Source organism: Cheilinus undulatus, linkage group 1 (genome assembly GCF_018320785.1).
Source record: "Cheilinus undulatus linkage group 1, ASM1832078v1, whole genome shotgun sequence".
Classification (NCBI taxonomy): Eukaryota; Metazoa; Chordata; class Actinopteri; order Labriformes; family Labridae; genus Cheilinus; species Cheilinus undulatus.
The window spans coordinates 3,316,732-3,343,653 of record NC_054865.1 but is presented as its reverse complement, the minus strand read 5'-3'; the positions used below and the strand labels follow the sequence as shown (position 1 = coordinate 3,343,653).

General features: G+C 41.8%; 2 protein-coding genes across 3 annotated transcripts in view; one reads left to right on the top strand and one right to left on the bottom strand.

The window, feature by feature from the left end:
• Positions 1 to 6,126: 6,126 nt before the first annotated feature.
• On the top strand, positions 6,127 to 18,689 carry zgc:158785 (uncharacterized protein LOC791214 homolog). Its single transcript, XM_041793024.1, has 4 exons — positions 6,127 to 6,299; positions 7,113 to 7,323; positions 17,861 to 18,067; positions 18,220 to 18,689. The coding sequence occupies exons 1-4, from the start codon at positions 6,127 to 6,129 to the stop codon at positions 18,376 to 18,378; spliced, it is 750 nt and encodes a 249-aa protein (XP_041648958.1). The 3' UTR covers positions 18,379 to 18,689.
• A 978-nt stretch (positions 18,690 to 19,667) lies between these two features.
• The window catches only part of lmnl3 (lamin L3), a 29,401-nt gene continuing 22,146 nt past the window's right edge, over positions 19,668 to 26,922 (bottom strand). For both annotated transcript variants that reach the window (XM_041791266.1, XM_041791275.1), the window contains one exon: positions 19,668 to 19,854. Coding sequence is in view for 1 of the 2 variants with exons in the window: in XM_041791275.1 (XP_041647209.1) it covers positions 19,819 to 19,854 (36 nt within the window). In the remaining variant the exon portion in view is untranslated. The remainder of the gene's footprint in view (positions 19,855 to 26,922) is intronic.

Sequence of the window (26,922 nt, the reverse complement as noted above, 5' to 3'; positions counted from 1 at the left end):
CGGTTGGTAAGGTAGTCCACAATCCAGCATGTGAGGTGTAGGTCACAGCTACACCTCACATGCTCCAGCTTGTCCCTCAGGATGTCCAACCTGATGGTGTTGAAAGCACTGCTGAGGTCCAGGAAAAGGACCTGAAAAGAGCTCCCAGGCGACTCCAGGTGAGACAGAGCTCGATGGAGGAGGAAGATGATGGCATCGTCCACTCCGATGCCAGGCTGGTACGCGAACTGCAGCGGGTCCATGGACGAGCTCACCAGGGGGTGCAGGTGGTCAAGGACCAGCCGCTCCAGGGCCTTCGTGAGGTGGGATGTTAAGGCCACCGACCTGTAGCAGCTATAGGGTCCTTGGGATGTGGGGTCTTTGGCACGGGTACCACGCAGGACGTCTTCCAGAGGCGTGGCACCCTTCCCAGTTGCAGGCTCAGGTTGAACAGATGTCCAATGATCCCACTCAGCTGGTCTGAGCAGGACCTGAGGAGCCTGGAACCAAGGCTGTCCGGTCCTGCAGCCTTCCTGGTCTTTCTCTTCCTCAGCTGGTTCCTCATCTGGAGAGGTGTGAGGGACAGGTTGGAGCAGGGGGGCTGTGTGTCCTCGGTTGTCAAAGGGGGGCTGGGAGGAGCACTCGGGGGTGGAGGTGGTGGTGGTGAGCTGAATACTGTAGAGGGGGAGGTGAGGGGGGGACTTGGGCAGAGTGCTGGGAGATCAGAGGAGGGGGGCTGCTGCAGGGCTGACACAGCTGGAGGAGGGGCAGATATCTCCTCAGACCTGCAGAAGTACGTATTTAGTTCATCTGCCCACTTTTGATCCCCAGCTGCCTGGGAGTTTGGCTCCTGGTGGCCTGAGATGGTTTACAGGCCTCTCCAAACTTCCCTGGTGTTGTTCTTCTGCAGCTGTTCCTCCATCTTATTCCTGTATATTCCTGACTTCTTATCTATTTTTTTTTTTTGCTCTTTACTTTTTCAGATTTTAGGAAGCAGCAGGTGGACTTCCTGTTGGGACCTGGGCATGGTCCATGAGACTTTTTTTGATGATGACTTATATGCACAGCAAAATACATAAGCCTTGGCTTGGCAGTGTGGGACTTATTTTTTTGTGGCAACACATAAAAAACAGAAAAAAATCAATGGAGTGAATGTTCAACCTGTGACAAAGTAATGATATTGATGCGTGGATGTATTCAGGACCAGTGTGTCCTTGTGAAGTTTGGTGATGATTGAAATAAACACTTAAACAGTAAATACTGGTGTGATTTCCCAGAAAAAAATAGACAAAAATAAAGTTTAAGTTTGGGCTCTGATAACGGCCCCGCCCTATGGTGAAAACTCACAGTTCGCACAACTTTGGCTCTCAAGGTTGTCTAGTTTCCCTCAGACAAGTTTGTTAAAATTTGCAAAGTGTCCATCTATGGACAAGGCCAAAAACAGTTCCTGTTCATTGTAGGGGATAGTCAGAATGTAACTTTTTTCCATATAATCTTGATACATGTGTACCAATTTTTCATTCAGTTTGGTAAGTTTGGGGCATGTAAAGGCCCCCAAAACAGGCCTCAAAGTGGTGAAGAGTAAAAAAAAAAAAAAAAAAAAAAAAAAAAACAATAGGGCTCTCACCAACCATAGGTTGGTGCTCATGGCCTAATTAAATGAGCAGGTCTGCATACATTAAAAGTCAGAACACATCAGGTCAAAAGCAGCAGAGGTCAAAGGCTCACTCTGCTGCATGCCCCTTAAAGCACTGGTGCGTTGGTTAGCTTGTGCTCCTGGTGTAATTCACTGATGTGATTCCCATTTGTCTAGCTCTTACTTTCCCTTCCTACTAATCCTTCACTGCTCTCACCACTGACAGTTGGCTCAGCTAATCTGCTGGCAGGAAAGGAGCAGAGGCATCTACACACAGACTCTCTGATAAACACAGAGGGAGGACTTTCACTGCACGGGAAGGAACACACTCCTTCTGAGAGTGTTTGTGGACGTGAACCTGGAGGTAAGGCAGCTGTTAGAAACAGACTTGTCACCATATTCATGAAGCCGTTAGCGGATTAGTTCTCATTAGCTCTGCTGTATTAAATTGGCTCTCTTGTCGTGTGCCATGTGTTGGTTCTTGTTTGTTTTGAATTAAGGAGTTTTCTAACATTCATATCCCAAGTTTAGTTGAACAGAGCAAGCTCTCTTTTTATTGCAACAAGGTTAAAGTTATATGTTGGAGATTCAGGTTATGATCTGTACAAAAATAATGAGTGGTCACAGCTTACCCTGACTAGAAGTGAGTAAAATGATATTTATGTGCAGAGGTGGGAGGTTATGTACTGAGATTTTGGCACAACTGTACTTTACTGAATAGTTTTTAAAAAAAAAAAAGTAATTTTACATAGAAATGGAAAAGGGGAAGTTAAGGCTTCAGCTAAGAGTGTCTCTGAACAGGGATGGATAAAAGGAAAATTAATTCTGGAGTGCAATTTAACATGATGCAAATGTGCAGATGTTTTGACACCACAGGAGTCTTCCAGTTCATTCGACTGCAGAAATGCTGCCTCAGTAACTTCCTCATTTTCAGAAACTGAAGCAAACACAACAGAATTTTATTTCCTTATTGGGAACTTGAAAACTCCCTTTGTAATATCTAAACTGCAACACTAAACGTTCAGGCTCTTGGGCCTACTACAAGTTTTTTCTTTAATTCATTTATAAAAAATTAAAAAAAGATCAATTAAAATGAATACACACATTACATTTTAACTGAGAACAATACAACAGCTACCAAAAACATCTTCATTATAGAGATACTGAACTTGTGCAATGTTTTATTGATATACTGACATTTCTCTGATCCTTAAATCTCCCAGCCATGAACAATATAACTACTAATGTTCAGCACTGGAGTATTCTTTTTGGGGGGACTTAGAAAGCTGTAAAACTTACGACCTACGAAGTTTGGGAGCACTTTTACAGCCCATCTGAGCAGATGAGGAGGTTGGATAATACTGCCCCCCCCCCCCCCCCCCATGAGGTGAGTTATGACTGAATTTGATTCACAAAACTAAAGAGGACATGAGGAATTTTGTGAAGGGCAAAAAGATGGACATTTAAAAAAGTATATTGATAAATGAATTTTCAATATTTACTAACTTAGGTGTTTGAAATACAAAAGATTATAGAACAATGCAATAAGAGTAAATATGGCACATTGAACTCTCTTTAGTGCAGGTAGGAACATCGTAAAAAAGACGCACAGCAGTGCACCTGCTTCATCACCTCAGATTGGCAAGCACGCTGTCAAAAACGAGAAGCTGACACAGACAGCATGATTTTTAAGACTGAAGGAGAGAGATTTATTTTGCATATTCATTTATTTATTAAGATGGAGACTGTAACCATCGTGCAAGGCTGCACTTGGCTATAGAGTCCGGTCCTGTCTGCACTGTTTCCTTCCTTGGGTCGTAACGAATGTCAGAGGTTTTTAAAACCAAATATCTATCCCAGTGGGGGATTGAAGCTGCTCTCAGAATAGCAAATACTTTCCCTGCGTAACTGTCCATCAGCCACAAACGCAGACATCGTATCTCGTTTCTGGCGAGTTACTCGGTTCAATCTCCAGCCTGATTTAATCCATCATTATAATAAATCTGTAATGCCAAACTGTTATCAACTAAATTTATTTAAAAACTATTTAATTTTATGTCAAAAAGAAGTGCAATTATGGTCTCGATCACTTACATTAAAGCAGGACATCATTTATAAATCCTGTAGCATACTTAATTCCAGGTCTTGTCAAATGGTAAAAACTCCTCTCATAACGATAAAACAGATTCTTTATAAATGAGCATTTAATCCTTATCTGGACACAGGCTGTCATATAACATGAGAGATCGGCATGTTTGGTCTTGGCGCAGCGCTAAAGGCATCACAATTATGCACGGAGATGGCCCCATTCATGACACGTGCACGGATGTCAGGGGGATTCAGAGAGAATGGACATGCAGAAGAACGACTGTTGGCGCACAGACATGTTCTTATAAATCAAGTTTCCACTCAGTAGGTGAGGGTTTGCAGCTCTTTGAGAAGCCAGAGCCAGCAGTCTGGAATGAATCTCCGCAGGATCCTCCTCTCTCTCGCTCTCTTTTCCTCCTTTCTCTCACTCAGGTGCACCAGCATAAGGGAGAACCACAGCCTTGAGAGGATTTGTTAAGCAAAATCCATTCAAGAATTTGGAGGAGCTTCACAAGGAGTGGACTGAGGCTGGAGTCAGCACATCAAGAGCCACTAAACACAGACCAATCTTAGACATGGGCTACAAATGTGGCAATCCTCGTGTCAAGCCACTCCTGAACCAGAGACAACGTCAGAAGTGTCTTACCTGGGCTGTGGAGAAAAAGAACTGGACTGTTGCTTAGTGGTCCAAAGTCCTCTTTTCAGATGAAAGTTCATTTTGCATATCATTTGGAAATCAATGTCCCAGAGTCTGGAGAAAGAATGGAGAGGCACAGAATTCATGTTGCTTGAAGTCCAGTGTGAAGTTTCCACAGTCAGTGATGATCTTGGCTGCCATGGCATCTGCTGGTGTTGGTCCACTGTGTTTTCTGAAGTCCACAGACAATGCAGCCATCTACCAGGACATTTTAGAGACCTTCATGCTTCATTCTGCTGACAAGCTTTGTGGAGATGCTGATTTCATTTTCCAGCAGAACTTGGCTCCTGCCCACACTGCCAAAGGTACCAAAAGCTGGTTCAGTGACCATGGTGTTACTGTGCTTGACTGGCCAGCAAACTGGCCTGACCTGAACCCCATTCTATGGGGGTATTGTCAAGAGGAAAATGAGAGACACCAACAATGCAGATGACCTGAAGGCCACTATCAAAGCAACCTGGGCTTCCATTACACCTGAGCAGTGCCACAGGCTGATCGCCTCCATGCCATGCTTGCATTGATGCAGTAATTCATGCAAAAAGGAGGCCCAACCAAGTATTGAGTGCATAGAAATCAACATAGTTTTCAGAAGCCTGACATTTCTGTTTAAAATATCCTTTTTTTTATTGATCTTATGTAATATTCTAATTTCCTGAGACACTGAATTTTGGGTTTTCATTATCTGTAATAATAATAATAATAATAATAATAATAATAATCAACATTTCAAGAAATAAAGACTTGGAATATTTCACTCTATGTGTAATGAGTCTATATATTATATGTTTTTTTTTAAAATGAATGACAAAAATATTGAACTTTTTCATGATGTTCTAATTTTTTGAGATGTACCTGTAGTTTTCTGAAGTTAGATCAACTTCAGTGTGAGAATATTAAGAATTATATATCAGGAAGTTGGAGTTATAAATTGCAGCAGTCCTTACTACATGCCTCTGAGAGGGTGTTGTAGACCAGTGGTTCCCAAAGTGGGCCATGGGTCCCTCAGTGGGGTCAGTCATGATGACAGGGGTGGCGTGGTAAGGCAGGGCTAGCACCACGTCAGAATCAACAATGGAGTTGCAGTTTAAGTCCAGGATGTTGTCTACAGTTTGGATTGGAGTGGAAAGGGAGTTTTAGACCCTACAACACTCCTCTCTTTTACAACATCCTACCTGTGTGAGATAAGACTTTCTGCTATTGCTTCAATCAAGACAACAGCAGCAACAACAAAAACCCAAGCTGGGCATTGAAAATTAACTGCGAGCTTCAGATGCACCCAAGACTCCAAATACAGTAAATGCCCATAATAGTCACTGAAATTATGAAGGACTGGGAATAAAAATCCTAAAGATGTTCACTAAGTTTTTATTTTCAGGCAGTAGTTCTTCTTCAGAGTCAGATCTTTAAAGCTCTGTTTAAGGGGATAGTTTTTTTTTACTGCTACAAAATTTAGAGGTTTAATGTTTAAGGAAATTCTTTTAAAAACATATCACTGCAAAAAGTGTTTTTGTCTTATGTTTACATATTTTTACATGTGAGGGCAGTGGAAATATTTTCATCTGCCACTGTTGTAGACTTTGACAGTTCAAACACTGTGTTCAAACACAGCTGTGTCTCTGTGGTGGTTTTTCTGTGACATTTTTAGAATAGTCATTCATTCAGTGAAATTTGTTCCTGTCTGTCTCTTTGTGTCTGATGACAGCTGGACTGTCCTGACAATGAGTAGATGGCCCCCGATCCAGCAGAGATGACAGCAAAGGAAACCCTGGATACAGGGGTCCCTGCAGGGGAGCTCAAGTTAAGTCCTGAACACGGGCTTGAGGAGGAACTCAAGAGACTCAACCAAGTAACAAGCTATCAGAAAGACACGCTCAGTGAGGAATACACAGCTGTCAGTGAGAGGTAACATCTGAACAACAAATCCTACTATTGCAACCATAATGGTTTGTATTCTATGTGAAAAAGAAAAGGGATTTTCACAAATAAGAGTTTTAAAACAGAGGCTGTCTTACTACATAAGACTAACTAAACAGTGTAAACTATGAATTTCCCTTCAGGGATGAATGAAGTACGACTTTACTTTACAGTGTTTTTCAGTGGCATAGAAGCCACTTTGGCATCACCACTTAGCATGCCTCCAGTAGTGGAAGAGTACCCAGGCATGCAAGGGCATGTCACTTCGCTGTTTGGTGCATGTCTTTCTCCACCCTCTCTCTTCACCTGTCCAATCTGAATAAAAGGTGAAAATCCCAAAAAACTCACCTTAATAAAGATTTACAGCTACAATAAATCCTGTTTTCATTTCAGAACTCAGGGTTATACAGGGTAACTAAACAGTAGTGAAACAGTAAATGTGAACTACATGAGCAAAGCTGAGAGGAAGAACCTTCATGTCTGAGGTCTGATGTTTTACAGAGTTTCAAAGTATTCAGTTCAGTCAACATCCCAAACTGTATTTATGCAGAGGGTACTAAGTAAGATGTAAGCCTTAAAAAAAATCTGTCCTTTCTTTTAAAGTGTGAGAGTTAAATAGCATTGTGTGTGTTGCATTATTATTGGGTTTGTGAGGGCTTTATGGCTAATTACTTCTGCTTTAATGCTTTAAAGTGAATCTGTAGTTGTAGCGCTAAAGCCAAGTGCATGTTTGCTTACAGCTCAGGCATGGTTTCAGACACTCTGCTTGGTTGTCTTTGGCATGACTGTCGTCTTGTGTGCTGTTCTGTGCAGTGAGGAGCTGTTTTGCAGGATCTGCCATGAAGGCGGGGCCTCAGAGGAGCTGCTGTCCCCCTGTGAGTGCTCTGGAAGTCTGGCCATGGTGCACCAGGTCTGCCTGGAACACTGGCTCACTGCTTCTAACAGCAGCCACTGTGAACTCTGCCACCACCAGTTTGTCCTGGAGCACCTGCCAAAACCTCTCACTGAGGTAGGCTTTTGCAACACATTGCATTTTCACTGCTTGTCAGCCATTTCATATCAATTCTTAATTTCTTTAACTAACAAAGTTGAAAGATACAATTTCTTTGTGATTAACATTATTGCATCACAGTAACAAGGTTCCCGCTTTGAATCATAGACTCAGCGGGGACCCTTGAGTGGGGAGTCTACGTGTTTTCTGCTTGCCTTTAAGGGTTGCTACTTGTTAGGTTAGCAGGTCCCACTAAATAAACTGTAGGTATGAGCATGAATGGCGACCAGCCTCTATTATTCTGTTTGGTCAGTCTCAGTGGCACAAATGCCTCTAGATCCAAATCTGAGACTTCATGAGGCAAAGAAAGAAGAAGAGAGAAAGAGAATAGCAGCTTTTGCTTAACATTTTTATTGCATCCCCCAAAATTATAGGCATTAATAAAATACACCAACATATTACAAAATCATTTAGCAGACACTTTTGTTCAAATCAACAAACATCTGGGACTGGGTTCCTGCAGTTGTTGCAATGTATTTGAGACCATCATAAATGCAGTGGATATCTATCTATCTATCTATCTATCTATCTATCTATCTATCTGTCTGTCTGTCTGTCTGTCTGTCTGTCTGTCTGTCTGTCTATCTATCTATCTATCTATCTATCTATCTATCTGTCTATCTATATATCTATTTATCTATCTATCTATTTATCTATCTATCTATCTATCTATCTATCTGTCTGTCTATCTATCTATATCTATTTGTCTATCTATCTATATCTATTTGTCTATCTATCTATCTATCTATCTATCTATCTATCTATCTATCTATCTGTGTGTCTATCTGTCTATCTATCTGTTTGTCTGTCTATCTGTCTATCTATCTATCTGTCTATCTATCTATCATCTATCTATCTGTCTGCCTATCTATCTATCTATCTATCTGTCTGTCTGTATAGCTATCTATATCTATTTGTCTATCTATCTATCTATCTATCTGTCTATCTATCTATCTGTGTGTCTATCTGTCTATCTATCTGTTTGTCTGTCTATCTGTCTGTCTATCTATCTGTCTATCTATCTATCATCTATCTATCTGTCTGCCTATCTATCTATCTGTCTGTCTGTCTATCTATCTATATCTATTTGTCTATCTATCTATCTATCTATCTATCTATCTATCTATCTGTCTGCCTATCTATCTATCTATCTATCTATCTATCTGTCTATCTATCTATCTGTCTATCTATCTATCTGTGTGTCTATCTATCTATCTATCTGTGTGTCTATCTGTCTATCTATCTGTGTGTGTGTCTATCTGTCTATCTATCTATCTATCTGTTTGTCTGTTGATCTGTCGATCTGTCTATCTATCTGTCTATCTATCTATCATCTATCTATCTGTCTGCCTATCTATCTATCTATCTATTTGTCTACAGATGTCTGTCTGTCTGTCTGTATGTCTATCTATCTCTCTATCTATCTATCTATCTATTTGTCTACAGATGTCTGTCTGTCTGTCTGTATGTCTATCTATCTCTCTCTGTCTATCTCTCTATCTATCTATCTATCTATCTATCTATCTATCTTTATCTATCTAGCATGTGTGAATACATATGACTCATGGTCTCATGGTCACCTGTGGCCTGTTTTTTATCAATGAGGGAGCACATGTCAGTGACAGTCAGCTGACATGTAATCTGACAGCCTTCATTTTGAAAGACTTCCTTCTGCCAGCTGGAAGGCTCAAACACATAAAGCCACTTAGCCTGAGAACCAGATTAGATGGGGTTTCCTCCTCTTTTTGTTCTGCAGAGGACAGAACAGTTGAGTGTACTAGCTGCCTCCTCTTCCTTCTTTTCGTTGTGCCGCATGTGTGTTCATGGCCACTAATCTGCAGATTAAGCACCATGTGCTCTGGTCAGGTTAAGCTACACAGTCATAAGCAGAAGCCTCTATCAAGCAGTGACAGACACATGCACAGATAGATACACATGCAAACTTAACATAAATGCAGTACAACTGGAGATTTAAGGAATGTCAGTTATCTGTGACCAAAAAGCAGGCCGCACACACATAAAATACATTCAGTACACATGTTCAGTGGAGGTGAGTGCAGTTTTTGTAAGCTTTCTGTTCTTTGGTAAAGTTTTTGGTTTGGGATGTTTTTCTTTGTGGATTAAAGTAGAATAAAAATGTATTAAAATCAGGAGAACATTCATTTTTAATTAAACAATAATTGATTATGCAATTTCAGAATCATTGTGCAATGTCTTTGATGATTAGACTCCATTGTGAAGTTTGTGTATTTTTAGGGGTAGTGAAGCTGACAGCAGGATAGGGAACCCTTTCTGTATGGTGGTGGTGATGAAGAGGGATGCAGGGTGTGATTCATTCATCCCATGTGCAAATCCAAGTCTGTGGCTGATTTCAGCTTTGCATTTAGCAGATTGATTGATTATGCTTCCAAGGTAGGCTTGACAACTTCCATGCTCTCACCATGCTCTCACAGGCAGTACTAGGAGTACTCGCACTTTGCAGATCTTTCATTTATGGCCGTGGGGGGGGGGCTCTGGAGGCAAGGATGCCAACGCCCTTTCAGCTGCATTAGCCGCTGCCGTAGCCACGGCTGGAGGAGGGTTGCACAGATCATCTCTGAAGACAAGCTGAAAGCAGCAGAGGAGAGCCTATAAGTTTGATAGCAGAGAGATGATTGATTCATAGAGAATAAACGCCCATAACCAGAGTATGGAAGAAAAGAGAGAGAGAGATGAATGAATATAGAACAGTTTTGCTGCTTGCTCTTTTTTAGCAGGAATTACCTGGTGTATCTCAAAGAATTAAAAAAATGATCAAAAAGTTGATTTTTTCCTGTGAATTACTAACCAACCTAAACTGTTTCAGCTCAACTTGAAGCAGTCTTTCAGGGTCAGAAGTAAAACTTCCATATATTCCAGTAATTATTACAAAATGAAATATTCCATAACTTTTTTGTTTTAATGATGATGATTACAGCTTAGAGCACACAAAAATAAAAAAATCCACTATCTCACAAAACATTAGTTCAAAAAAGGGATTTTAATACAGAAATGTTCACCTTTTGGAAAAAGAATCCCATTTAAGCACTTAGTAATTAGATGGAGCTTCTTTTTGCACGCATGGAGCCAATTAGTCTGTGCCACTGCTGGGGTGTTATAAAGCCCAGGTTGCTAGATAGTAGCCTTCAGTGAGTCTGGTATCGGTCGTCTTCCTCTTGACAACACTCCAGATATTCTCTATGGGATTTGGGTCAGGCCAGTCAAGCACAAAAATACCACTGTCAGCATGCCAGTGTCTGGTAGGTTTTTTTTTTTTTTTGTTTCACTGTGGGCAGGTGCTACAAGCTTCTCAGCAGATGAGAGCATGAAGTGATCTATTATCTTCTGATAGATGGCTGACATTAACTCTGGACTTTATAAAGCACAGTGGCAGGTGGCATGGAAGCCCAACCATCACTGACTGTGAAGACCGAAAACAATGGATTCCAAGTACCTAGGATTCTGTGCCTCTTCTCTTTATTTTTTTTTTTTCTTTTCTAACCTTGATATTTTCCAAATGAAATGCAAAATTTACTTTCATCTGAAAACAGGGCTTTTGACAACTGAGCAACAGTCCAGTTCTTTTTTTTCTCAGCCCATGTGAGATGCTTATAACACTGTGTGTGGTTCAGGATTGGTTCACAACATGACACTTGTAGCCCATTTCCAGGACAAGTATTTGTGTGGTGGCTCTTGATGCACTGACCCCAGCACCCATGTGAAGCTCTAACTTCTTGCATCTGCTTTGCATGTGTACCTTTTCCTACAACATGTTTCCTTTTCAGTCCCATGAATATGCCATGGTACTCTGAGAACAGCCGTCAGCAGTCTTCTCCCAGCCTGCATTAGTGTGTCCTGAACCAGAGGCCCAGGAAACCTTTGCAAATTGGACTTTTTCACAATATTCTAATATTCTAATATAGTGGATTTTTGTGAGTTTTAAGCCATAATATTCTAACCTCGCATAGCAGATGGATCTGCCCATTTCCTTGTTTCTCACTGGGAATCCATCTTGCAAAGCTCCTGTCTGAACCGTTTGGGCACGGTTGGAAAGTGACAGGACTAATCGGCGTCAAGCAGTGTAAGGGGTAACGAGTTACAAGGTAATACGTTAGAGTTCTCAGATTACTTCTTTGCTGTATGCGAGTAACATAAAGCATTAGTTTTACAATTCAAGTAATCCCGTTATTAGTTACAATTTTATAAAAGTAATCCATTACAGTAAGAAAAATCCCAAATTTCCTTTTCTTCCATGAGAAAGAAAAAGGAAGCTCCTCGAAGCATCTGCTCTGTTTGTCCTTCTTCCTGTACGTACGTTGGTATGTAGCGCTGTGCCAGCAGAAGGTAAACATTCTGTGCCATTACGCACGCATTGTTAGCTTGTTGAGCCAGCAAGATGTCAAAGAGGACGACATGACACTGTGGAATTATGTAGGATTTTTGGATCAAAGGGACAAGAACAACATCCTGGAGAAACATAAGTTTAATAGCTCCATTTGCTTTCATTGAATCAGCTGTGCAGCCGTTCCAATTATGCGCTGTTATTACGCACAGCTTTCGGGTGATTCTGTCAGCTTCTGCTCAGCTTGTTGTCAGATTGTGAGCATGTTAAACAGCTGTAAACATTTTCCTGTCTGTTAGCAGTGTTTTCAGGCTGCAGGTTATGGGCTGTAAATTATGCTGTACATTGGCATTAGAATCTACGCATTCAAAAGCAGACGTGCGGTCGCTATCTGTCATTTTTACAACCTCCGAGTGGAACGAGTGGCTAAAGGGTTTTAATATTTAGTGACCTAAAAGTACTCTAACGGGTTAGTTTTAGAAGTAGGTAACCTAGTAACGTAACAAATTACTTTTCTTAGTATGTAATACTAACGAGTTATTTTCAAAAGAAATGCTACCCAACACTGGCGATGAGGGGCAGTACTTTTGGGTGTGGCAGAGTTGTGACATAAGCAAGCAGCGACATGAGGCCAGGGCAGAATTAGCATGGATGCTGCTAAAGCGCCAGTTTTATCAGAACATGATGACGTTTCTTCATTAAAAGAAGAACAAAGAACAGCAGTGAGTTGTTTTCTTTTCAAAAACAACAAAAGTCATGTACTGACATGTCTACAGTTGCCATAGTTCACGTTATGCAGTTCTGTATGGAGTTTACTCCTCAGTAGCTGCACACACACACCTCAGTAGCAGCGATGACCTGTAAGGCCTGTAAAGATGTGACAAATGTCCAATCACCCTCTGAGTCTTTTTTTTTTCAAAGAATCTGCCCACTCAAAAACTTTGAAAAATAAAGTTTTAGAAAAATTAAAATCTTGAATTATCTTACTTTGTATGAGGTGAATCTAGAATGTAAGTTAAACTTTTTGAAGTGAATCACAATGGAAAAAATAAACTTTTACATGATATTTTGAGATGCACCAGTTCAGTGCTAGCAGGTATTCACTTTGAAATTTTTTTTTTTTCAACAACCTGTCTACTTGTTTTACAAACAAAAAAGAAGATAAAAAATAATACAAATAACACGACAAAAGCAAAATTAAATAAATCAAGTACAGTTATTGTGTGAGTCTTGTTAACATACATCTTTTACATGAAAATGTTGACAAGTACTTTTTAAATTAAACCTTTTACACTGAGAAAAAAAAACACATTTAAAAAATGAAAGGAGAATGCTCTAAATTAGAAAAGTGTAATGAAATCAACAGTGTTTATCGACTTAAACAAACACCAGGCCGAGTACATTACCACTAGTGCTTTGTAATTGAACATACTGATAGCTCTAACCACGGTGTCGCTTTGGAAATTCTGTTCTTCTTCAGTTTCATCCAATATCTGAGACAGGTCCCTGTCTGTGAGAAAACCAATATACTGACCCCAGATGTTGTTAGAGACTTCTCGCTTGTCTTTAAAGACCCTGTAAAGTGAAAATAAATCTGTATTTAGGTTTGGTGTATGACAGGGCACTGTGTTATGAACCTCCAGGTGAAATTTTAGCCAAATAAAACATCTCTACGTTTATAAAATTAAGCTTCAAACTCATGCAGACTGAGGCAGTAAAATGGGCTCAAGGATGGTGTGGATGTCTGTTGAATGAGCTGAAGCCATGCCCACTGTACTGAGATGAACAGCTCTGTGATTTTATATTGTAGTTTGGGAATGGGGGGGTTCATTCCCTCCTGTGGGCTTATGACATCATGAGCCCACATATTGGCCCCGCCCACATGAAACCAAGCCAGTAAAGAGGTGAAAAACTTATAACAGTCTAAATCCAGAATTCAGTCACATGTAGATCTCAGTGTTTTCACGTGTTTACAGCAACCATATTCCAACATATCTAGTGTGTTAGGACAAAAAATTTGGATTTCACTTTATAGGGTCTTTAAGTGTAAGAAAACTTCTTTCTACTTATCCTACACTATTCTGCCCTCAGTGAAGCTTTGACCTGCACCATCAAGCTTCTAGTGCCCCCTTCTGGCCAGAAGCTGCAGAAGATGTGTTTTTGGCTTTTTAGGGCATGGGCACTGAGAGTGCTAAGTTTTAGTTAAAGGTCCTTCAAGACAAGTTCATTTTGGTCTCAGGGGTCCCCATAACATGTCTGTGAAATTTGCTGCTGAAAAAACACACCAGTATAGGATTTTTGCATCTCTAAAAACCGCTCTGTTTCAGCCCTGCTCAGAACAAGTTGTTCTGTGTCTGTGGCTTTAAAAGTTAATGAGCTGTCTGAAACTAGCTAAATAACTAAAACTAAAATGTAAAAATCCTTTTACATTTAAAAAAAATAAGCTTTCCAAAAAAAAACAAAAACTAACTAAAACTGAATTCTGTGCTTAAGGAACTACCTAAAATAAAATAAGAGACAAAATCTCATTGGTTTTAGTCAGTGACAGGAGCAGACTGACATGAAGGACCAATAACACAATGGTAATTTTGAACTAGAGAATGCAATTTCTGGAAGAAATTGCGCTGTGAATGCTGATTTACTGAATGGCTACGCCGAACTGCTAATGCTGGGTTGACAAAGACCCTGAAAGAAGCTAAATGAATTCTTGAACGGCTGCGCCAAACTGCTAATGCTGGTTTGGAATGCTCCCTGAAAGAAGTTAAATGAATTCTTGGATGGCTGACACCGACCTGCTAATGGTGGGTTTGAAAAATCTGAGAAAGAACCAAAAGTTTATCTTGAATGGCTGGAACTGAACTACTAATAGTGGGTATGAATAATCTTAGAATGAAGCTCAATGTAGCCAAACTGCTAATGGTGGGTATGAAAAATCTTCAAAAAAAAGCCAAATGCTTTCCTGAATGGCTAAAGCCAAACTGCTAATGGTGGGTATGAAAAATCTTCAAAAGAAGCCAAATTCTTTCCTGAATGGCTAAAGCCAAACTGCTAATGCAAGGTTTTTAAAATTCTCTGAAAGAAGCTAAATACTATCTTGAATGGCTAATGCCAAACTGCTAATAGTGGGTGGGAAAAATCTTCAAAAGAAGCTAAATGTCATTTTGCATGGCTAATGCCAAACTGCTAATAGTGGGAATGAAGTTTGTAGGGCAGAAGCTTATTGTAATGTTAAAAAAAAACCTGAATCAGTAAGGAAAAGGAAGACAAGTTTTAATCAAATAGAAAGCTTCTATACCAGGCGTGAGTTCGCTGCATGTCAAAGCCCTGTCATTCTTCCTAAGATTTACCTTAAAATTTCTCCCTAAAAGTAATTTGATTCAGTGTATAGCAGAACCATGCCAGGAGCTTTTCAAAATAAAAGCATTATGTAGGAAGGGAGTTTCTCCAAAGAAATGTAGGCTTTTACTTTGAAAAGCACAGTGTTTTCAAACTGTGTTTATCTTAACCTGAGACATCTTGTTCCATGTGGAAACAGAAAGCTTCATAAATAGTCAAAGTTTGGAGATCAACGAAATTAAACAGACACATTCCAGCTCGTGGCCTTCAACAGGGTCTTCAGGAAAAAGATTTCAAACATATTCTACCAATGTGGATGCACATTCAGTATACTAATGAGTTTTTTGTTCAATATACTGTACATAGGAGAGATACCAATATCTATCCAATAATGTGAATTTGTCTCATCATGCAGGGCTCCTTTTAATATAAATACACTTCACATACCATGAGTTTCTTCACATATTTAAGGCCCAATCTAAAAAGTCTCGGCGCATGCATGGGGAATCTGAAAATGTGATATTTTATTTGGTTTCCAACAGAGGCCATGGGCACTGCTTTGTTAGTGCCTCCCAAACTGAGCTGAAAATGCAGACCCTTAAAGCTGGTTCACCTAAAAAACATGAACAGTTTTCTACACATAATCAGCTTCCTGAGAGGCACAAAAGTCTTTTTTCATCATGGTTATGGTTACAGGAATAAAGACAATAAAGACAAAGAATAAAGTAAAAAAAATTATTGTGCTTTGTAACAGTCTGGGCTTGAAAACATTCACATAAGAAATTTTGATAAATTGCTCAGTGCAACAGGAAGTCACTGCCTATTTAATGTAAGAATGTAAGAATGTAAGAATTCCAACATGGTTGGTCAAATTATGCTGAAATTTACCCAAGATCCTGACTTAACACATATTTGAGAACCAGCAGGCCGAGAGCCTGCAAGACTTTTTCAAGTCAAAAGTCTATATGAAAAGGCTTGGCCATGGCGACTTTATGTTTGCCATGAAACAGGAAGTAGGTTTTACAGGTGGGTAACATACAGACGTCAAACTTGGTGGAAAAATACACTGATACTGAGATGAACAATATGGCTTTGTGTTGGTGGGTAACCATTGGCTCGATTTGTGTCCCCCACAAAAAAAGTTCCAGTAAAGTTGACCAAATCTGCCCTGAAATTGGTGTGGGACATCCTGTAAATGCTCCCATGCCATATTTTCAAGCTCACAGGTCTGACATTAAAAGCTGTGGCCATAGTGACCCATTATTTGCCATGAAAGAGGAAGTGATTTTGTGAAGGGCTTGTACTGCCATGGAAACTGGTGGGCATGAGCTCAGTAAAACCCTTATACGAGTTCAACTGGTGGATGTTACCAAATGGCTCAGTGGTATCTCCTACAATATTTGTAAAAATCAGCCAAGGAGCAGGTCCAGCCTAGACATTTTAAAACTGGTAAACATTTTTATCATGCCAGGACCCAACAAAAGTGTTTAAACCCTTATCACAAAATAAACAGAAGTCTGCTGTTTTGACTTTTGGGTAACAAAATTAAAATGAAAAAAATAACAAATGTTAAATTGTCTGTAAGCTGCCTTTAATTTCCTTTGGGATTGATAAAGCATCTATCATGCCAATCATCTTAAAGCACCAACCCTCCTATAAAGTGCCAGCTCTGTGCATTTTCCATCATCTGAAGCCTGAATGTGGAGATGTCAGCATCTGCAATCTCTGCTGCATGGAGCGTTCTCATCTTCACCAGTGGTAGCTTGGGCTGACCAGGGTCCCCCTGAAATCTGATTGGCTGGCAAAAAATCCTTCACAAGGTTTAGTCATTTCTCTTGTCAGCCACTGATATGGCTATTTTTCTTCAAGCATATTCAGTTACTAAGCACATCTTAACCTACAGCAGATTGGTTTCATTAACTTTAATACACTGAAGATGATGTAAATCACAGCGGCCCTTCGTTAAAAAAGTTTGGACACCGCTGGTGCCATGTTTTTAGAGCATACTTGCATGGTGTCTTGTATTGTTAAGGCCTGGTTCCTCTGGTATTGATGGTCTGTGGTCTTCAATTTTTAGGTAAGAGGAATTACAGGCATGGTTGGTAATCCTTTCTGTATCTAAGGTCTTATACACACGTAGCCAGGTATCTGGGAAACTGCATATATTTTTATACATTTAGGCCTGTCATCCACACGAAACCGCAGTTTTACGTCACTAAAAATGATCTTTTCTGAAAACTCCGGCCAAAGTGGAGATTCTGGAAAACTCCGGTTTCATGGTTACATGTGTACACCGGGAAACTGAGTTTTTGGTTCTCAAACGTCACCGCTTGCGCCGTGTTTGAATCTCTGGCAGAAGAGACAGAATGACGGAAGTTCATTCTGATTGGTTGGCACGGGTTTCACATCTGAAAAACACTGCCACCTATGGGTTTGGCATGCTTAGAGCAGCATTTAATGACGGATTTGCAGGTTACGTGTGGACAAGTTTTTTTTTTGTAAACGATCAGGTGTGGACGAAAGTATTTTTAAAAACGAATGAAGGGGGATATTCATTTTAGAAAATATTCAGCTACGTGTGTACAAGGCCAAAAGGCATCAGTGCTGCAGCCCATTTTTTTCAATGCCTGCCAAGCCCTGACATGTGGGAAGGTGCACATGCAGTGCTGCTTGCAGCCCTAGTTCTTTTAGCTTGTTTTCATTGTAACAGCCCCACCCACTCTATGTACTCATGATGTCATTTCACAGGATTGATACTGACTTCAATCATTTGCTGTAAATGTTTCTTTCTTTGTACAGTGGCTAGGATCTCCATCTGTAAAGCAGCAGAGAAGAACACTGTGTGGTGATGCAGTGTGTTTCCTGTTTATCACTCCACTAGCCAGCCTGTCAGGATGGCTGTGTGTTCAGGGAGCCAGAGACCTCTACTACACCAATGGCATGGAGGCTCTCGGCCTGCTGGTTCTCACACTGGCCCTTTTTACCATATACATCTTTTGGACTGTGGTGCGTTCATGATGTAAACTGTTCATTCAGATTGAACTTGTGTTTCCATCCCAACATTGAGCTTAATCTGACACCAACTACCAATAGAAGTAGATCATTTAACAGATCCATTTCTTGTAATAACTGTACTTAAATGTGTATTTGTTTCACAGGTGTCTGTGCGCTACCATATGCACCTTTTCAAGATGTGGAAGATGACCGACCAAAGAGTGCGACTTCAAGTTCCCCTGCAAGCCCACACCACATCAAACTCACAGGCCATGCATATAACTACCCACAGCAAAGCCACCAATAAGGAGACTATGGTGTAGACAGGAGTCTACAATTATTATCAAGACTCGGATATAAGGGGAACAACGCTCAAGACATCCTTGAAATGAAGAGCCGACTTTCAACTCAAGTCATGAAAGGAATTGAAGATCCCCACAAGAGCTGGAGGACAGTTGAACTGGTCAGCTGTTAAACTTTTCAGTCACTGTTGACACCTGGGGAAGAACGATGAAGACGTTTCACAACCTTCATGGGATTTGAATCAGCAGTCATTCTAGTAACTTTAGGTAGCTTCAGCTATTTTCTGATCCACCATGGCCACCACCATCAAGATTTCTTGATATAGTCATAGCAGTCCCATCCATCTGGTTATCCCAAAAGTCTAAAGGATAAACACAATAAAAGTACTTTAATGCCAATCTGTTTAAAAAAAAAAAAAAAAAAAAAGTAAAGAACGCTGTCCATTGTTTGATACACACGTTGGAAGGTTTTTCCATTATTCATGCAGCTGATCAGTAAAGGTATAAGGTTTGTAATTAGTCACCCAATTACCATCCAGAAGGAAAGAAAGTTTAAACTTTGTATGTGTGTGGTAAATCTGCAGTTTAAAATTTTTCTGATTTTGTGTGTAAACCAAAACTAACTCAGGCTGCTGGAACACAAAAGGCCTCCCATAAGGAAAAAAAAGACCATTTTTGCCAACTATGGGTCCCTTTTAGGGCTGAACGATTTGAGAATATAATCTAATTGTGATGTTTTTTTCCCCCAATATTGTGATTGTAATTTGATATGAAATTATTCCTTATGTTCCGCAGCTTTTGTATTCTCCAACAAACACAAGCAATAAATCATTCTATATAATAACCAACACAATAACCAACTAGGGCTAAACAATTCTGAGAAAGTATCTAGTTGTGATGATTTTGACTCATGTTGCAAATTGGATACCAATTATTGTATTGAAGGGAGTGATAACTGTTGTGTCATCCTCATATTTAATCACAAAAATGAAGAAAGTAGGTAATTTTGGAGACTACTCTAAAAAAAAAAAAAAAAAAAAAAAAAAAAAGGGTCTTGAATGATTGCATATGTAATGCATGACATCTCTGCTGCAAAAAAAGTTTCCAACCAGTATTTTAGCTCAAACTTCAGGTTAAAGAAATATTGCAACTTCGATTTGAAAATTACACAGACTACATTGCAATTTAATCTAATTTTTGATTGCCCAGCCCTTGTCCCTTCAAGGATCTCCATCTGTAAAGCAGTAGGGAATTCAATGATTCAACTTTTAACTACATTATTTTTCAGTCAACAAAACTCATAGCCTGTGTTGTGACTTTATAGTACTTTATTATTATAACAAGGGTTTTAATTTTCTCTCTCACACACACACACACTGTAAAATAAAATCAAGGCACAGTTCACGTCTAGTCTTGTGCAAATATAGCAAATAATAAGGGTAGCAGGAGTTGGAAAAGCAGTCACATAACGAGGCAGCTGGCTTCCTTTGGCAGATCCTAAAGAGAAAAGAGCTTTTGTTAGCACATGTAATCAGATTCACTCATTAGAATGGTGTCGTACACTTGAGTTCAGCATGCAGTACACAGATGAACACATCTTCAAGCCCTGCCTAATACCAGGTTGTTTTCATTTTATTGAAGGGTGGCTTTTTGAGCCTTTGTCCTTTTAAAACTCTTCCAACCCAAAGAACTTTCATTAACTTAATACAATGCATCTTCATTACTTTCAAGTGCCAGATATAACAGTGAAAAAATGTTTGGTAGTCCAAGCACATCAACTCTGAGTTGAGATTTTATCTTAAAATTCTTGTGTTGCATCTTTTAAAGAAAGCAATCAGAGTAGCAAAAATATTGTGATTGTCTGAATTTGTACAGAAATATTCTGTTTGGTAAAAGAATCAGCTTGAGAGCCTGTTCTTCAAAGGCTGATCTAGGTTAGCAGGACAAAACCGGCCTGTTTAAGATACTGAATTAGAACAGTGTTTACTGATGTCTGCATAATTACAATCTTTTTAAAGAGCAGAAGAACACATTTTAAAAATCTACTCTAAAAAGTATAATGACTGCAATAAATTATCAGTAAACCACAATTCCAAAAAAAAGTTTGTCAAAAATGTGGAACAGTAATTTGCAAGTCATTTATTCAACTGAATACAGCATAAGTTATCTATAGTACAAATTGTTCAATTTTTTAATAAACTATTTTAGAAATGCATGCGCTGAATTTGATGCCTTCAACATGTTCCAAAAACAGTTGGGACAGGGACAGGGACAGGGGCAAGGAAAGACAGGGAAAGTTGTGGAATGCTCAAAAAACACCTGGAACATTCCATAGGTACATTGATTAATTGGTTGATTGCACAAGGCTCTCCACTTTGACGGTGAAGGGGTCCAAGAGTTTATGAAAAAATTCCTTGATGCACATTGGAAGGAAATGAAAGATATCACCTCTACAGTCATGAGATCACTAAGAGATTCAGAGAATCTGGAGACATCTCTGCGCATAAGGGGCAAAGCCAAAATCCAACAATAAATGCCTGGCCTAAAGGCAGAGCTGCAAGAAAAACCTGCATCATTCTGCGATGGCTATTACAACTCAGGAATAATTCAGTAAAAGCACTGTCAGTACGCTGCTGCATCTACAAATTGAGTTAAGACAAAGACAAAGCTAAATATATGCAACATACAGAAGCCCGGTCCACTTCTCTAGGCATGAGCTCATCTGGGATGGATTAGTTTGGACTGGAAAACTTTGCTGTTGTCTGATTGGTCCACACATTTCAAATTGTTTTTTTGGGAATAGTGGCTTTTGAGTCCCCTGGGCAGGGGAAAAGGACCGTCCATCATTGATATTGGTGGGAACATACAGGTTTTGGAGAAACAAATGCTACCATCCAGATGACAGCTTTGAGGAATGTCACTCCTTATTTCAGTAAGAGAATACCAAGCCACATTCTGCATGAGTCACAACATCATGGCTTAACAGTAAAGGAGTGCAGGTACTTGACTGATCTGCATGGAGTCTAGACCTAGTCCCATTAAAAATGTTTGGTATATTATGAAACACCAAATATGACAGAAATAGCACGTGACAGCCTACTTCTGGCCTCTCAGAATCTTCTTGCATTGAAAAGTTCCGAGTGACCGGAATGACTGGCAGTCATCCAGGAATTCACAGAACCATAGTTACCTTTGTAACTTCTGTTCTGTTTCATTCCTTCTTGACTGCCAGTGGCAGTAAACAAAGTGGATGATTTATGCCAGTAGTGTCACAAGGAACCAGACCCACCTATTGACTAGATGTAGATGCCAATGGCAGTATAGCTGACGCCAGTGTGGACCCCGACGCCACATTAAGGCGATAGAACCTCGAAAATGTACAAGGCGCCTTCCAGGATGCTGCTGCACAGATCTCTGAAAGCGACACCCCCCTCATTGCTGCCCAAGATGTAGCCATCCCCCTGGTAGAATGGCAGATAACATTTGAAGGAGCAGGCCTACCTGCACCCTCATATGCCTGCTTAATGGCCTCAACAACCCAGTGCGAGAGCCTCTGCTTAGACAAGGCACGCCCCTTATTCTGTCCACTGTAGCAGACAAACAGCTGCTCTGAGCGCCTAAAGCTTTGTGTAGCATCAATGTATAAGCGCAGTGCCCGGATGGGACACAGCAAGTTGGCCTTCTCCTCCATCTCTGACCTAAATGGAGGAGGACAGTAAGCCTCTAGTTCTATGGCCTGATTAATATGACTAGGGGACAAAACCTTTGGCAGAAAGGAGATGTTCAGCCACAGTGTCACACCAGAGTAGTCTGCCTTCCACCGAAGGCATGTGGGACTAATTGAGAGAGCATGAAGTTCACTTACACACTTGGCTGTCGTAATTGCCAAGAGAAAAGCAATCTTAAATGACAAGTTCTTCAAGGCTGCCCCTGCCATAGGCTCAAAGGGTGCCCTGCCCAAGACCTGCAGGACCAGAGGCAAGTCCCATGTAGCTGCATTCTTAATTCTAGGAGGGCACAGCCTCTGGGCACCACGGAGAAACTGTGACACCCAGTGATGTGCCCTCACTAGTCTGCATTCAACAGGGCAATGATTTGAAGATATTGCTGCCACATACACTTTCAGAGTTAAAGCGGCACGGCCAGCCTCAAAAAGATACTGCAAGTAGCCAAGGACATCTTGCACAGAACAAGATACTGGGTCCAACTCTCTGTCCCTGCACCATGAAGAAAATGCAGACAAACAATTCCTGTATACTAACCTCGTAGAAGGAGCCCTAGCATTATGCAGGGTTTCCTGAATCGAGGGTTCAAGGTCAGTCAAAAGTGACTGCTCCCCCTCAGTGGCCACACCCATAGCTGAAGGAGGCCTGGAGACGGATGCCACACCCTTTCATCCAGCTGGGACAGGAGGTCTGTCCTCACTGGGAGCTGCCAGGGAACTCCCTCCACCAGACTGAGGAGGATGGAAAACCATATCCTTGATGGCCATCTGGGAGCCACCAGGAGGACCCTGTGGCCAGACAACCTCACCCTGTGAAGCACTGGCATTATCAAGGGGATCGGAGGAAATGCATACAGAAGACCCCTCGGCGAAGCATTGGCAAGGGCGTCTATCCCCAGTGGAGCAGTGGTCTCGCCAAGTAGACAGTGCGGAGTTCCAGTATATTGATGTGCTGTCCCTTCCACTGGAACCCCAAACCCCCTGAACTGTCCTCTTCTGCCATATTGCCCCCCAACCATGGGGCGAGGCATCTGTTGTCACTACCTCCCGCCTTGCTGGAACCAAGCCAAGAGGAACCCCATGAAGAAAAGTGCTCTCCCACCACCGGTGAGATGAGTGAGACACCTGTGGGTGACCTTGACCTTGACCCACCTGCACAGTCAAGGGTCCAGGTGAAGGCTGTTGTACCATGTCTGCAGGGGATGCAGCAGCCCCAGAGACGTGATCGCTGATGCAGCCGTCAGCATCCCCAGCAGCCTGAGCCATGTCAGGGCAGTCAGACATGCCCCATGGCTGAACAACCTCAGCAGGCTCTGGATCCTTTCCACACACTCCACTGTCGGGCATGCCATCATAGACACTGAGTCCAGGGACAAGCTGATGAAAGAGGTCTGTTGGGTGGGAGTTAGTGAGCTCTTTTCCCAGTTCACTGTCATACCCAGGGCCTGGACACGAGCGAGAACCCTTGATGTTGCCTGCTTTGCTTCCCGACATGAGGGAGCGCAGATGAGCCAGTTGTCGAGGTAGAGGAAAATTTTTATTTCGGTCAGGCTTAATGATGTTAAGGCTGCCTTTGCGCATCTTGTGAAGATGCGAGGGGGCAATGACAGGCCAAATGGAAGAACGGCAAATTGATATGCTTGGCCCTGAAAGGCAAAGCAGAGAAACTTTGTGTGGTCTGGGTGAATGGGAATGTGAAAGTAGGCATCCTTTAAGTCTATGGATGTGAACCATTCTCTTGGAGAAATGACCTGAAGGACATCAACCGTGCGAAGCATTCGGAACGAAAGGACCTTCAGATATTTGTTCAGCCTCCTTAGGTCCAGAATAGGCCGAAGAGAGCCATCTTTCTTGGGGACCAGAAAATATGTTGAGTAAAACCCATCGCCTTGTGTATGTGGATGAACTGAGGTAATAGCCTTTTTGTCCTGGAGGATGGCTATCTCCGGTGACAAATATTGTGCCTTTATGGGATCTGTGACCGAAATCACCCTGACCCCTGAGGGTGGAGGGGCCGGCGGCGGGACTGCAACCTGTAACCCTGGGAGATTGTCTTTAAAACTAGGGATGCACGATATTATCGCTAGTATATCCATATCGGCCGATAAAAGCTTAAAAAGTTAATTATTGGTATCGGCCAATAGTAAAATTTACGCAGATGTGTACGGCTGATAATATGGCGTCATAATTAAGCGCACACGATGACGCTGGACGTGAGCAAACAACAACAATAAACAACATGTCAGCTGTGTGGGAGAAGTCTGAGGTGTGGGAACAAGACAGCAAAGTAGCTGTTGCATCAGAGTACATCAGATGCGTGGAGGAGCTCGACAACATGCCTTTAGCACCACCAGTTTAATTTTGCATCTAAAAAAACGCCAACCTGATGACTACAAGGACTATAAAGAATGGCAAAACTTTGTGCCAGGGAAAACTCGGCAGCAGCCTTTACTTAAGTCATTCAACAAAGCTAAAAAATACAGCAGTGACCACCCAAAGGTAAGGAGCTGAACAGAAAAATCACTGAATTTATAGCTCTTGATAATCAGCCTTTGAGAGTGGTGGAATATACCAGCTTGTGATGCATTTAAAGCCCCGCTACGTTATACCTAGCAGGCGCTTATAGCCTTACCTGAACTGCAAAACTTCGTTTCCAGTCACGTAGAGAAGCTCCTCGTTAAAGCTAAACATATTAGCTTCACCACGGATATATAGACATCATCGCGTTTAGCCTCACTGCCTCTGTGGTTAGATGAGGATTTTACTCTTAAAAAGTCTGTCCTACACTCACAGGAGTGTTCACTCAGCAGCCGCAGTTGCAGCCACTTTTGATAACATGTTTAGAGATAAAAAGAACGTGCATGTTGTCCTACATGACATGTGCGAAACATGGCAAAAGCAATGACGGACTTCTGTGTGCCGTCTCCTGCGCACACTTGAAGGTGCACAAAGGTGTGTCGAGCATTGGAGATGTGGGTGTAACTGTGTTGTTACAGCGCTGTTTACAGTGAAATGCCCATTAAACTTGGTTGCTTAGTTAGTTTGTGCTGTTTAAAGCAAAATCAGGAGAACTACTTTAGTTGAATTTTTATTTCTGTTCATCCTGAGTCTCAGAAATTTAGAATTATAATGAAGCTCTGAACTATAGCTAGTTTTTTTTTTTGCATTTAAGAATCTGTGTTGTTGTTGTTTTTTAAAGCCCTTTGTCAGGAGTATCTCAGGGAGCCATCCTGCAAACTGGCTGAGTAATAAGGAGAATCAGTCTAAATGTATAAGCTATTTCTTTTTTGCACTGTGGCATTAAAAATACATGTAAGCATGTAATACACATGTAACCCAAAGACATTACTCTAAGTTTGTCATTAGTGTATGGCTGTATTTGAAAAAAAACAAAAAACAATATATCCTTCAGTTCTGACAAAAATCAAATGTTTTGTCAGTTTGTACAAAAATAGACTACCAATATTAAAAAAAAAAATTGTAGTCCATGATAGAATTGGTGTTTATAACAGTGGAAAAAATGTAATTAAATATCGTATCGGTATCGGCCAAAATTTGTTTCAAAATATCGGCATATCGGATATCGGCAAAAATCCAATATCGTGCATCCCTATTTAAACCCCATATGTCTTGGGAATGGGCTGCCCAGTATTCCAGGTGCTGCTGTGAGAACCTGCCCACCGCCGGCCCCGAGCCCTCAACATGTGCCCTGAGGATTATTTGGGGGCTTGTGGGGGGCGCTGGTTATGTGCCTGCGGCTGCTGAGGCCTGCGATGGGGAGGGTGGTCCCCTCTGGGCTGATGCCAACTACCCCCAGTCGGCTGGCTATCCTGTTGCCAGCGCTGTGGTGGTGGGTTTACGTTTTGAGCGCATCTAGGGTCCTGGGCACCTCACTTTTTAGAGCACTGACCTGGAGGGCCCATGGCCCCTCTACCATGATGACCCTGATGCCTGGCTGGGCTGCTTTCTGTGCTTCAGCGCCTTTTCTGCCTCTGGCCCAAACAACTGGCCCGGCACAACTGGGAGCTTCCGCAGCGCCTGCCTACAGTCATCTGACATTGGCGCCTGCGCCAGCCAAACCTGACGTCGCGTGACAACCAGAGTCGACATCAGACGACCAAGCTCCCTGGTCATCAGACCAAATGCTTGGAGTGCTGCATCATTGACATCCCCAAGCGCTCTGCCATCATGCTCTGGCTGCAGCATCTGGGACTGGGCGAGAAGGAGCACTAAGAGTGAGTTCCCCATACGGGCCATCCGGGGCCCTGCCTCATAGGCTTTTGTAAGAAGACTGTCTGTGACCCTACACTGTGGCCTTGGACAGCGAGCCTTATCTTTTAGGGCCTCATCTGGAGAAAGAACCAGAGAGGCAATGCATTGGTCCACAGGGGGCATATGGTCCAAGCCATGCTCCCCTGCATTGCACATGGAGGCCAGGGTCTGAGAGTCCCTGCCATGGTGGGCAGCTGCCCCAGGATCAGCCCAGCAGCGCCTCAACTCCTCCAGGAATGCAGGTGAGGGTGGAACCTCAAAGGGTGGGGCCGTGGGTGTCCGCCGAAAGAATGGGTTGCTAACCAGGCTCTGAGCCGCTGGTGTGTCATCCAGCCCAATCCTGGCCAGGGCTGCATGTAGTGTTGCTTGCAATGAGCAGGCTCCCTCCCCTGGCTCAGCACTAAGGGAGCTCCTCTGGGAAGTCTCTGAGCCATCCCTGGCCTCCACACTCACCGGTTCCCCCTCCTGGAACCGATCAGAAAAGGGGTCTTCCCTGGGGCTGAACATAGTTTCCTGTCGGCCCTGAAACTGAGAGTTTGATGCCCTTGTTGACATAGCATCCTCATTAT